The sequence below is a fragment of the Lonchura striata genome, chromosome 31, assembly GCF_050655825.1.
Source record: "Lonchura striata isolate lonStrDom1 chromosome 31, ASM5065582v1, whole genome shotgun sequence".
Taxonomy (NCBI): Eukaryota; Metazoa; Chordata; class Aves; order Passeriformes; family Estrildidae; genus Lonchura; species Lonchura striata.
The window spans coordinates 4,257,468-4,271,454 of NC_140733.1; the positions used below are offsets into that span (position 1 = coordinate 4,257,468).

The 13,987-nt window shown below is 49.9% G+C and overlaps 1 protein-coding gene across 1 annotated transcript; it reads right to left on the reverse strand.

Moving 5' to 3' along the window:
* Nucleotides 1-928: 928 nt before the first annotated feature.
* Nucleotides 929-2,691, reverse strand: LOC146764765 (uncharacterized). The gene has a single exon (XM_085563832.1). It carries the CDS (start codon nucleotides 2,577-2,579, stop codon nucleotides 1,656-1,658), a length of 924 nt encoding a protein of 307 aa, XP_085419958.1. The 5' UTR covers nucleotides 2,580-2,691; the 3' UTR covers nucleotides 929-1,655.
* Between the last annotated feature and the right edge of the window lie 11,296 nt (nucleotides 2,692-13,987).

The window sequence follows — 13,987 nt, forward strand, 5'->3', positions numbered from 1 at the left end:
CCCTAGATCCATGTTGCAGATGGAAGCTGCTGGTGCCATCCTCACCTTTAACCTCTCTTTGGAATGCAAACAGATGTTCCCAGGTGCGTTAAGCAGGATTTGCTCAATGTTTCTATAAATCTTTTGTGTTCCCCATGGAACGAAGGGGCCATTTTGGCACTGAGGGCATGACATGGAAGCAAGGAGTCAATTGTGACCCTGGGGTCTCATGGAACCAAGGGGCCATGGTGACACAGCAGGGCCACGTGGATCCAGTGGTCGATTGTGACACTGTGGATCCAAGGAGACCATGGAGACACCTCCAGAACCTCATGGAACCAAGGAGTCCATAGTGGCCCAGCAGGGCTGCATGGAGCCAATGGTCCATGGTGACACTGCCCATCCAAGGAGGCTATTTGGACACTGTGGAAGCTCATGGAGCGAGGTGGTCATTGTGACACTGAAGAACTTCATGACACCAAATATCCATGGGGACACAGCAGGGCATCATGGAACCCAGGAATCGCTTTTGGCAGTGTGGAAACTCCTGGAACCAGGGGCTGTTGTGGCACTGCAGAACCAACACAGCTGCTGCACCTTGTCCCCTGCCCTGCACAGCTCCTTGGGAGGCACGGCAGGAGCAGCACCTGGGAGTCTCGGGAATGCCCCTCTGGGATCCATGGCACACACTCCTTGGGCATGGAATTACAGTTCCCAGCCAGGAAAAGATGTTCCTGCTCTTGAAGGCAAAGCTCTTGTGAAAGAGTCAAAAGCCAAGTGGAGCAAGATCCTACAGTGACATTCACTGCCAGCCTTCCTAACTTCACCCATGGTGGTTGGAGTTCATGGATTGGGAATGAAATCAGGGCAGGGTCTTTGGTGGGAGCTGCCCTAGGTCAAAGGGGACACTGAGAGAGAAACAGAGCAGGCAAAGGAAGGCAGGAGAGAAAGGAGGACACAAATACAATCAACTGAGAAGGTGTCACTCTGAAAAGGAAAACAGAACTGACTGAAAATTAATGGGACAGGAAGCAATAATTTTGAATGTTTTATTTACTTTCAAAATATATCCCATACACCCAGCTGCACACAATCATGATCCTACGCCCTTTACATTTGGATCCCACTTCTTCCAATTTCCCTCCTACCCCATCTCACCCTGGAGGTTGTGGAATTGGGTATTTTGTCATGGGTTATAGTTTTTTGAGGCGGAAACAAGCCATTTTGATGTGGTATTGAGCTCTTTTGGGGTAAGATTGAGGTGTTTTCAGTGAGGCTGAGTCATTTTGAGGTGACAGATCAATCCATCTTGTCTTCAGGAGTGCAAAGATGTGGAGAACACAGCCTGAAATCCCCCAAGAACCCACAAATCCTTCAGAATATGTCCCCAGACTATAAATTTAATCTCAAATACCTGTTAAAGGGTTGGACTTTGGGAATATCTGAATAATTACTTTATTTTCAGTCCTATTTCAGGTGTTTTAATTGATAAAGACATATCTGAAGAACGTTAAGGCCAAACCAAAAAGATGACCAGTCAGGTGTCTTCCCAACATGGATCACAGGGAATGTGGGTCACCAGGCCTGTGCACAGCACGGGTCTTCCCATGAGGGATAAGGCTGGAGCAGTGTACAAAGCTCTTCATGCAGTTGGGGGACTCACCGGGCTTCCTTTACTAGTGCCTCCGTTGGTGTTTGGTCAAGTGAGAGCTCTGGGTGAAGCTCTTCCCACACCGGGGACACTCGTAGGGCCTCTCCCCAGTGTGGATGCACCGGTGCTTGACAAGGGAGGAGTTGTACTTGAAGCCCTTCCCGCAGTCGGGGCAGCGGAAGGGCCTCTCATCCATGTGAATCTGCTGATGGCAGAGGAGATTAGAGCTGGTCTTAAACTTTTTCTGACACTCAGGACACTCATAGGGCCTCTCCCCAGTGTGGATCATTTGGTGGATGATGAGGTTGGACCTCTGGCTGAAGCCCTTCCCACATTGCTCACACTTGTATGGCCTTTGCCCAGTGTGGATGATCTGGTGGCGGATCAAGTTGGATCTTGTGCTGTAGCTCATCCCACATTCCCCGCACTCATAGGGCCTCTCCCTGGTGTGGATGCACCGGTGGGTGACGAGGGTGGAGTTGCGCTTGAATCCCTTCCCACAGTCCGGGCAGCAGAAGGGCCTCTCATCCGTGTGAAACCGCTGGTGCAGGAGGAGAGTGGAGCTGGTGTGAAACCCTTTCTGACACTTGGGACACTCATAGGGCCTCTCCCCAGTGTGGATGCTCTGGTGGGTGACAAGGGCAGAGCTGCAGCTGAAGCCCTTCCCACACTCCCCACACTCGTAGGCCCATTCCCCAGTGTGGATCATCCGGTGGTGGATCAGGTTGTTGCTGTTCCTGAAGCTCTTCCCACACTCCAAGCACTTGTAGGGCTTCTCCCCATCATGATGCTGCTCAGGCACCACCAGCTCCGAGCTCTGGCTGAATCTCTGCCCACCTTCCTGGCACAGAGTGGGACTTTCCTCCTCAGAACACCCTGGGCTGGCCTTGCAGCCCCTCCTCCTGTGGCATCTCTGGGGTTTTTCCTCACTGTTGTATTCCTGCACCATGGAGCTGCTCAAAATGGCCTCTTCCAAGAGGTTCTGCTGCGGAGATTTATCCTCCCTGGTCTTTATCTTCTTCTCCTTGTCTGGGGGAGGAAGGACAAGGAGTAGGTGGGATTTACCTCCGTGCCAGATGGAATGGCAAGGAGATCCCCCACAGTGCGTCCCCAGCAGGAGGGCAACGGCAGTGGGGCTGTCCTGCAGCTGGGAGCCAGGCTGGGCTGGGAGATGGGGCAGGAGAGAGGGGGAAAGGGGCACTGACTTCCTCCTCACCTGCCTCGGTGTCCCAGGGCATCTTCCTTTTCCTTGCAACCTTCTCCTCCATCTGGCGAATGTTTGGGTATGGGAAATCCTGTTTTGGGAGGTAAACAAGGGATGAGCACAGTGAGTTTGTTACTGGTTGGAAGGCAAACCAGGGGGACAGTCTAAGCCAGAAGGACAATTGAATAAGATAATTAAGATCAAGGCAATGATGCAGAAACACTGGTTTAAACTCACAGAGTCAGGATATAACCTGACACCCCGCTGGTCAGGGTGGTGGTAGCAGTCTGATGAAATGGTGGCTGCAGTCCAGCTGGAGTGATGAACGTGATTCTGTCAAAGTGGCGATCCTGTAGAAGGGTCTGGTCTTCCTCTGAAGGTCCAGTGGTGGTTATGGAGCTCTTGTCCTCTGGGAATGCAGTAGGCAAGGTGATCGTGGTGTTGCAAGGGTGAGATTATATCCAGGCAGGAATGCTTGGTTCCTCCCCCTGGGCGGAGCATTCCACAATGGGATGATGTAATTTTGTCAGTCCTGCAGTGACACTCAATGGCCCATTAACAGAAGATGGCCCCTGGAGGGTGTTATCAGGGCTGAGCCATGGAAGAGATAAAGAACACTGCCCCACCTGTTGATAACAGTTTATGGAGATGGTGACTGAAAACACTTTTGGTTACATCTGACATTGTAACCGGAAACAGTGAGGCAATCCCTGCTCGGGGTGGGGGGTGAACACCACCCCCCTTACCCAAACTGGCTCAGGTGTAAAACCCCCACCCTGGGAAGGCCACACACACAGGGGACAATGTCACATTTGCCCTGCTTCAGAGGAGATCTCTGTCCATGTCACTCCCTTGCTTTCTCCCCTTTTCTCTTCCTTTCCATCTCTCTCTACCTCACATTTACTGGTCAGTAAAATTCACTTTGGATTTGGTGTTGTTAGCACCTTATTTGGGGCAGGGACATCTCTCTAACAATTTTATTAACCAAACTGCAATATTACTTTGCACAGTGAGTTCAGGGCACTGTTGGCTGACCCCAAGTGTCTTTGACAACAGCCTGGTTCCCTCCTCTGCAGAGGTTCTGCTTCTTTCCGATGGAACTCTTGGAAACTTCGATGCAGCTTCCTCTGAGCAACTTTTGGGAGAACTTATGAGGAAAGTGGAAGCTGTGGGTGGCCAGGGTAAAGAAAATATTTTGTTTTCCTGCTTTGAAAAGTCTGTTAAAATCACTGGAGGAAAGGGAACAAATGATACCAGCGATACTGACAAGGATCATTCACCCCAAGGTGAGAAACACAAGGCTACTGAAGTCCTACAAGAAGCCCAGCTCAAGTTATTCCGAAATAACTCCTGAATTCACAAGATTGGGGGGAGAATCATTATTTTCTTCATCCCTGTCACCTTTGTGACAGCCACACAGACTGTTCCCTTCCTTTTAATAATCTGTATTGGGACAAATTTCAATGTTTTGTTTTTTGGAACCTGCCAGCATCTGAGCTGGAGCTGTGCTGGAACTGATGAAATTTGGAATTACCACAGAATTGCTTCTGTTGTTGGTCTATTAATATTTGGGATTTGTTTGTGTTTCCATCAGAAGTGACTTGTGGGAAGAGCAAAACTTCCTCAAGGCATTTTATAGAGGGTTAAATTTGATTTCTGCTGAATTTGTTTTGTCCAGTGCTCAGGGGATGCTCAAGGGGTCTTGGGTTTTGGTTTGGCTCTAATTTTCTTCTGATTTGTCTTTATCACTTAAAAACACCTGAAAAATTACTAAAAAGAGTATTGACCAGAGATGTCAAAAGTCCCACCATTTAAGAGGTATTTGAGGTGGAATTTACAGTTTGGTAACATATTCTGGAGGATTTGTGGGTTCTTGGGGGTTATCTGGGAGTATTCTCCATATTTTTGCGCTCTAAAAGTCAAGGTGGATTTGTCTGTCACCCGAAAATGACTCAATCCCACCTCAAAATGGCTGGTTCCCACCTCACTCCCATGCCAAAATTACTCAATTCCTCAGCCTCCAGGATGAGATGGGGTTGGAAGGTGATTGGGAGAAGTGAGATCCAAATTTGAGGGTGTGGGATCAGGATAGTGTGGGGACGGGTGGGTGTCATTTATTTTGATAATAAATAAAACTTTCAGGATTACTGATTTCTGTCCCATTCATTTTCTGTCAGTTCTGGTTTGCTTTTCAGAGTGCTGCCTTCTCAGCTGATTGTGTTTGTGTCCTCCTGTCCCTGACTGAAAAGCAAGATGTGTTCTATTTGCCATCTGTATGGCAGTTGTCCTGTGTTAAGTGGGCAGTTTTTCCTTATCTCTTCCACGGTTAATCCTCCCTCAGGGGAGACATCTGCTGATAATGGGCTATTGAATGTCACTGCATGACTGATAAGAACTGTAACACCCCATTGTGAGATGTTCCACCCAGAGGGAGGAGCCAAGCATTCCTACCTGCATCTAGTCTTGAGATTCTGGCCCACCAACACAGCTTTCTCTGTGCTGGATTTCTCAGAGGAACAGCTGCCTCTTCCTCTTCAGAAGAAGACACCCATTCCTACAGGATCACTTCTCCAACAGAACCACACCTAACACTCCTGGAGGACTGCACCCACAGTTCCCATTGGACTCCAGCCAACACCCTGTCCAACAGGGAGTCACATTGTATTCTCACTCTGTCATTCTTGTTTTAGTTTACTGCATTGTTTATTTTATAGTTCTATTTTCTTCCCTAATAAAAAACTGTTATTCCTGCTCCCATATTTTTTTACCTGACAGGCCCCCTTAATTTCAAATTTATAACAATTCTGAAAGATTCTACATTTTTCCATTTCAGGGGAGGCTCCTGCCTTCCTTAGAAGACACCTGTCTTTCCAAACTAAAACACCTCCTTTCTCTCCTGCCTTCCTTTGCCTGCTCTGTTTCTCTCTCAGTGTCTCCTTTGACCCAGGGCAGCTCCCACCAAAGACCCTGTCCTGATTTCATTCCCAATCCATGAGCTACGACAACCATGGGTGAAGTTAGGAAGGCTGGCAGTGAAATGTCACTGTAGGATCCTGCTCTACTTGGCTTTTGGCTCTTTCATAAGAGCTTTTCCTTCAAGGGCAGGAACATCTTTTCCTGGCTGGGAACTGGAATTCCAGCCCCTGGAAGTGTGTGCCATGGATCCCAGAAGGGCATTCCCAAGGTTCCCAGGGTGCTGCTCCTGCTGTGCTTCCCAAGAAGCTGTGCAGGGCAGGGGACAAGGTGCAGCAGCTGTGTTGGTGCTGCAGTGCCACAACAGCCCCTGGTTCCAGGAGTTTCTGCACTGCCAACAGCGGTTCCTGGGTTCCATGATGCCCTGCTGTGTCCCCATGGATATTTGGTGTCATGAAGTTCTTCAGTGTCACAATTACTTACCTTGCTCCATGAGCTTCCACAGTATCCAAATGGCCTCCTTGGATGGGCAGTGTCACCATGGACCATTGGCTCCTTGCAGCCCTGCTGGGTCACCTTGGACTCCTTGGTTCCATGAGGTTCTGGGGGTGTCTCCATGGTCTCCTTGGATCCACTGTGTCACAATGGACCACTGGATCCATGTGGTCCTGCTATGTCACCATGGCCCTTTGGTTCCATGGGACCCCAGGGTCACAATTGACTCCTTGCTTCCATGTCATGCCCTCAGTGCCAAAATGGCCCCTTCGTTCCATGGGGAACACAAAAGATTTATAGAAACATTGAGCAAATCCTGCTCAACGCACCTGGGAACATCTGTTTGCATTCCAAAGAGAGGTTAAAGGTGAGGCTGGCACCAGCAGCTTCCATCTGCAACAGAGATCCAGGGAAAGGGCTGGGATAGAGAATTCAGCTGGGAGACTCAGAGAATTCTGCTTCCAGTGATCATTTCTGGTCACACTGTCCCTTGTAGAAAGGTGACACCACTCCAGGCAGCCTGTACTGAGCAGGTGGCTCCTGAGTGGGGTTTGTTGTTCAGGAAACCTGCTCAGGCTTTTCCATTCTTTCCTTCCCAACAGGAAAACTTCTCTTGGGTCTGTGTGCAGGCAGAGCCCTGAGGAGAGTAGGTGGGACATGGTGCAGTGGGCTGGGACATGGAGCTGCAGAGCTCAGGGATAAGGTTCCGCTGCAGGGCACAGGGATGTCAGTGCCAGGTGGGCAATGTCAGACATGGTGAGGCTGGGGGTGAGGAGCAGCTTGTCCAAACAGAGTCAGCCCTCAGGGGGCTCATTCTGGTACATGCCCAGACCTCCTCTGGAGAAGTTCAGTGTCAGGATCACCTGGGAAATGCTTCTATCAGCTCTTCTCCAAACTGGGAAATAAAAAAATACTCACTTGATTGAAGAAAAAAAAAATCATGATGTGTACTTTGAAATCTTCCTCCTTAACAGAACTGCAGACTGACTCCAATCAGCTGCACAAGGCCTGGAGCACTGAAGACGATTGAAGGAAGAAAAAGAGCCTCCAAGTGCTTTCTGTATTTTTATGATCCCCACAGTTGATTTGGGCCCCTGTCCAGGATCATGAGGCACTGAGAGAAGGCTGAAGAAGCTGCTCAAGGAGTCAGAAGCAAAACTCCAAGTCCCTTGGAGCATCACTGGGCCCCACTGAGGGCAGGGACTGCCAAAGGCTCCCCAGGGACTGGAGAGAGCAGATCCTTGAGGCCAGGATTGCAGGGAGCCCAAGGCTCAGAGCAGGGAACTGCAATGCTGAGCAAGGCCTGGGCTGGCTGGGGGAAGCAGAAAGGCCAAGCCCTGAGCCCAGCCTGGCACAGCAGGGCCTGTCCCTCACGGGTGGCTCAGGGCTGTTTGTGGGGCAGGGGGATGTGAGGGGCAGCAGGGACAAATGTCACAAACCTGTGTGACCCTGCAGATCCTCATGGAACCAAGGGGCCGATGTGACACTGTGGGAAGTTGTGGAACCAAGGGGATCATTGTGGCAGTGTTGGGGCCCATGGATCAAAGGGGCCATTGTGACATTGTGGGGCCTCATGGAAACAAGAGGCCATTGTGAGTCTGCAGGGCTGGAACACCCCAGAACACTGAAATGCTGGGGGTCACCAAAGGTTCTTTTACTTGAGTTTGGTGCACAGGAGGAACACCAACCAGATATTCTCACAATAGCGAGATGCAAAGAATATTCTTGGTAGGAAGGGACCCACGAGGATCATCAAGTCCAGGTCTTAAGCGAATTGCCCACACAGGGATTGAACCCACAGCCCCAGTGATACCAGCACCATGCTCCAACCAACAGAGCTAAGAGGCCAAAATAACACAAAATTTTTCTGGCAAAATATAGACAATCAAGGGACTTCGGCAAAGGGTTTAATACAACATCCACTTCAACATAAAACTCTTATCATAGCATTAACTTTATTAACTTAGTCGATTTAACCTAAAAACCTTTAATCCTTAATACGCTAAATTACCCAAAATAGTTCCAAGTAATTAGGATTAGAAAGAGGAGAAATAGAGAACATCAGAAAGACAGAAGATCTATAGAAAGACGCACAGAGGCACAAACTTCTCAGGTTCCAGTGTTGCCAACAGAGGAACCCCAGGAGAAGGCAGGATCCAGACCATGGGCTGGCCTCGTGCTCCGGCTTTTAACCCCCTGGGCCTCAATGGGCCCGCCCCTGGGGTGGGACTGCCAGGTGATTGCCCAATCAGAGTCAGGGTAGGCACCAGCTGCTGGTGTGTGATTGGTTGACAGCTCAGCCAATCAGCACTGCCCCTGCTGTGTGATTGACAGCTCTGCCAGGCCAGGCTGGGGGCGGGGCTCTGTCCCACCACAAACCAAGGCCTGACCCGGCCCCGGCCCCACACGGGCATTCCGAGCATCCCAAGGTGTCTCGGGACATGGATCTCATCCAGCCTCTGACAGCGACCACAGGGACACTGCAGAACCTCATGGAACTAAGGGTCAGTTGTGACAGTCCAGGTCCAAGGACACCACGGTGACACTGCAGAAATTCATGGAACCAAGGAGCCATGGTGACACCATGCTCCATCATGGAATCAAGAAGACCATTGTGGAACTCAGAGAGCCCAAGGTACCAAGGGTCCATGGTGACCTTGTGCAGCCCACAGTGTCACAGCGAGGGCACACGGAGCCGAGGGGCCATTGTGACACATCAGGGCTTTGTGGAACCATGAAGCCATTGTGATATTGCAAGGGCTCGTGGAAGCATGGGGCCATTGTGACACTGCAGGAGCAAGGGGAACATTGTGACACTCCAGGTCGTCATGGAACCAAGGAGACCATTGTGACACTGTGGGGTCCCACAGAACCAATGGAACATGGAACAGGTCTGGCTGCCTGGACCACCCAGGGGCCAATTCTCATCTGCCTATGAAACACTGGGACCATGTAGTTTTCTTTCTTATGGGAAAAAAACATTCACCTCAACTAGGCGCACATGGCCAAAATTGGGCATCTGACACCAGAATTCCCTATATCTAAGGATAGCTCCCAGAAAAAAGGTGCCAGGACTAACAAGTTTGGCTGGCCTTGTCTTCCTGAGAGTTGGCACTTATTTGCTTCAGAAACACGGGGGCTCTGTGCTTTCCTTCCTAATAAAATGGCCAAAATTGAGATTCCACCTCCAAAATGCCATATGTCCAAGGATAGCCCCTAAACAAAAGGGGCCAGGAAAGCCAGATCTGGCTGGCTTGGCCTAAGGCAACCTCTCGTCTTCTTCCAGAACACTTGGACTTCACGCTTCTCTTACCCATGGAATAAAAACCCATCCATCTTGACCAGGCGCCCATGGCCAAAACTGGGATTCCACCTCCAAAACTACATACCGCCAAGGACTGCTCCCAAGCGAAATGCCAGGAAAGACAAGTCTGGCCTTTGGATCTTTGGGCACTGCCTCTCACCTGCCTCGAAACACTGGGGCTTGCTGCTTCCCTTCATATTGAAATTAACTGTTCTTATGTATGAAGAAATGACCAAAAATGGAATTCAACCTCAGAAATTCCCTATATCCAAGGGTTGCTTTCAGACAAAAGCTACCAGGACAGAGAGGTCTGGCTGCCTTAGGCCTTTGATGGCCGCCTTTCATCTGCCCCTCAAACACTGGTGTTCTGTGCTTTTCTTACCATGCAAAGAACAGACCTTCTCCTCCGGGTGCCCATGTCTGAAACTAGGATGCCACCTCTAAATATCCCTATATTCAAGGGTTGCTCCCAGACAAAATCTGCCAGTACCATCAAGTCTGGCTGGCCTTGGCCTCTGGTGGCTGCCCCTGCCACACTGGGGCTTGGTTCTTTCCTTCCCATGGAGATCACTGTGACACTGTGGGCACCTCATGGAACCAAGGGGATCATTGTGGCACCACTGGAGCCCATGGAACCAAGGGGCCATGGTGACACCGCGGGGCTTCATGGACCCAGAGACCATTATGACTCTGTGGGGCCTGATGGAACCATGGAGACCATTCCGGCCCTTCAGGGCCTGGTGTCACCAAGGGGGCATTTTGACACCTCAGGGCCTCCTGGAAGCAAGGGACCATTGGGACACTGTGGGGCCCCATGGGATAGGAGAACATGGACCAGGTCTGGCTGGCTTGGCCTGCCATGGGCCACCTGACCGGTCTAGCTGATCTTGGAAGGTCAAGGCCTGCCCCTCATCAGCTCCTGGAGCACTGGGGCTCAGTGCTCTTCTCTGTATGGAAATAACCGTCTGCTATTTCAGATGTCCATTGCCAAAATTGGTACCCTCCCTAAAAAATTTCCTATTTGTAAGGGTATCTCTTAGAACACAATCAGGCAGCTCTGGATGGCCTTTGCCTCTGGTGGTCAACTCTCATCCACCCCTAAAACAGTGACACTCTGTTTCTTCATTCATGTGGAAAAGAACTGGTCTTCATGTCCAGGGACCATGGCCAAAACAAGACTTAGCCACCAAGCTCAGCCGGGCTCACGGAACCATCTGCAGCCCCGGGAGATATTGACTCTGACAGTGCTGCCATCCTCCCTCCCGTGAGAGAAAAGGACACAGGGCAGGCACACAGAGGAGCAACATGGACACACCGAGGGCAGGGAAGAGGAAGTTGAGTCCCAGATGGGAGGGATGAGGAGATGCCTTGATCTTGGGGCTGAAATCCTCTGCTAAAGCTGTGGAGAAGGATGTCATTGATATATCAGACTCTCTTTTTGGATATAAGGCATTGAAAACTATGGGGAGATGACTTGCTCAGCAAAGGCCGCCATGCTAAAGTAAGCAAATGTTGCAGTAGCTGTGATCCCACGAGAAGTTTGAACAGAGAAAGAGAGCACAGTGATGAGACCCTGTGCCCTCAGGGAGAGAAGAAGACCTCTGTTCCCAGAGATGAAGATGATTTTAGAAATAGAAGGAGAGAACTTTTGCTTTTAACAGCTCTTCTTTAAACTAATACCCCATAAACTGACATGGCCCATAAACACAGCTGTGAGAAAGCCTGTGAGAAAATTGGAGGGACTTCACAATTGCAGATTTTTCTGAGCAGCTGCTATTTGTGGAAGCTAAAAGCCATGCGATAACTGTTTTCTTGTGGAGATGCCTCCATAACATAAACAAGAGGAACTTCTCTCCCTAAGTGAACAGAAGAAAGACAATTCTAGAGATGGTAAACTGACTGAAAATATTTGGTTTTTTCTCTTTACATTTTCAGGTTGTCAGGAGAGAGGAAGTGTTCTGAAAGTTTTGTTCTGGTCCTTAATGCTCCTTCTTTTATTTACTGTTAGTAAACTTTTCTTTTTACACTAAAAGTTTGACCTTTGCCTTTCTCCTAATCCTACCTCACAGCAGGAATTGAGTAAGTATATTCTAGTGTGTGCACTGATAATTAGCCAACACTGAACCCACTACACTAGTCGATGCATTAGCCAAGAAATCTCAAATTGGTGAAGCAAAACCAGTAAAGGAATGTTCATGATGAACTACATTACAACAGTGGCAAATCAAGGCAGAAGCATGGTTTGTCAGGACTTGCTTGGTACTAATGAGCCCCGTGGTGCACTTGGAGCTGAGCCTTGGAACCTCAGGGCCTGAGAGGAGATTGCAAAAAACCTTCCAGAAGTTAAAATCAAGAGGAAAAACCCAAAGTGTCACGAGGTACTAATGGGACTTACTTAGGTCCATCCCCAACACAGGCTCCTCATGGACTCCTTGGAGGAGAGAACTGGAGGCCAGGATGGCACAAAAACTTCTCAGTCTGGAAATGAAAATTCCAAAGTAGCTTACAAAAGTTAAGTATCTCAAAGCATTAAAGAGCTCCTCTGAGTGTCAGTGCCAAGCTCTCAAGGGACTCCTTAAAGCAGATTATTGGGGCCATGATTGCACAAACCTCCCAGAGAGTCTGTATCAAAAGGGAAACACCAAGTACCTTAAAAGAACTGAAGTACCTTGAAGAATTAATGAGTGTTGTTCCTGACAAAGCCTCTCCAGGGACTAATTACAGCAGATAATTGGAGGCCAGGATTGCACAAAGCTCTCAGAGACTCCAAGGCAAAAGGAAAAGCCAAAGTCCTTTGAAAAGCCTGCAGTCCCTGGGAGCATGAAGGAGCCCCCAGGGACATTCCTGACCAGGGCTCCCCAGGGACTCCTTCCAGCAGAACCTTGAGGCCACTGGGATGTGGGCTAGGGGGGGATGCTGAGGGCAGGACCAGGGGCTGACAGTGCCCAGCCTGGCTGGGGCTGTGCCAGGAGGCCCCAGGGCCTCAGGACAAGGTGTCTCCTCACAGTCCTTGGTGGCACAGACCCTGCTGTGCCCCAGGGCACCAAGACTTGGCTTCTCTTTGTCCCCACCTGGCATCAGTGCCTCCAGTTCTCTGCTCTGCCTGGGGCCTGGGGACACTTTCTCAGTCGTGTCCCTCAGTGGGACCCATTAAAAGTCCAAGAAACTTTGGAGTTGGATTCTGACTTGGAGTTCTCCAGAGGTTTCTGCAGCTCCCTCTCAGGGCCTGATGTTCAGGGCCTGAGCACAAAGCCCCAGAGGGTCATTAAAGTCCTTGTGCTGTGTCTGTGCTGCTGAGCTGGGCTGGGCTCCTGGCACAGAGGGAGATCCTGGTAACCAAGCAGAGCTTCAAAAGCACATTTCTCTTGCTGAGCAGCTCTTCTCCCAGCCCAGCAGGGCTGGGGCACTGCCTGCAACCAGCCCGGGCACAGCACAGAGGCACAGAGAGCTTCAATCAGTCAGGGCTGGGAAGAGGCTGAGAAGTGCCTGGGGCAGAATCACTGCCAGCCCTTGGCACAGGAACCTCTGGCTGCAGGACAATGCAGCTGCAGCTCCTGGAGAGATCTCCTAAAGCTGGAACATCCCAGTGCCCACAGACCCTGTGAGTGCATTCTCTGCTCATCTCCTGTGCAGAGCAGCCAGGGGTGCCCAGGGCTGTCCTGCAGAGCAGGGTCCTGCAGCCCAGGGCGCTGTGCTGGGCCAGGGACTCTGCTGCCTGCCAGGGACAGCTCTCAGCCGGCCCTGGAGCTGCTCCCAGCGCTGGCCAGGAGCTGTGGGGGGAAGGAGCCACCCTGAGCAGGGCAGGTGCTGCTGCTGAGAGGGGCTGGCTGGGGCAGGGCTGCTCCCAGCTCCAGACCAGCCTGGGCACAGCTCCGGAGGACACTTCCCAAAGAAGGTAAGCCTGGGATCGCTGTAAAGATCAGGAGCTTTCCTGAGAGTATTTTCTATTTCCTGCTTGGTGCAGGATGGGAATGTTGGAGTGGTGACATAAAGATTTTTGCTTTTTATACTTTTTTCATATACTGTAGCTCTGTAAGTTACTATTTTATAATTATAAAACTATAATCCTTACTTAGCTTCATTAAACTCTTAATTAGCTTTATCAAACTACTATTATGTACTTATGTAACTGTAATCTTTGCTGACACTAGTATGTTTCCTACTTTTCTCTTAGATTTTAGTACAATAAATTGACTGTCTAAATACATTCCTGAAATACTGTATAGTCTTATTATCAGGAAGAGTGTCTACAAGCAGAATATTTTGGTATTTGACCACAATGTGAACAGTCATAACTAAAACTGGGGCAAAGAAGTCCTCGGACTTACCGGAATGTGTTGATCCAGGGGTGTGGAATTGGGGCAACTGAATCTCCTACTGGACGTTGCTGTTAAATATCCTAATTAATTAACCTTAATGAACTTTTGAAATCAGGGGCTGG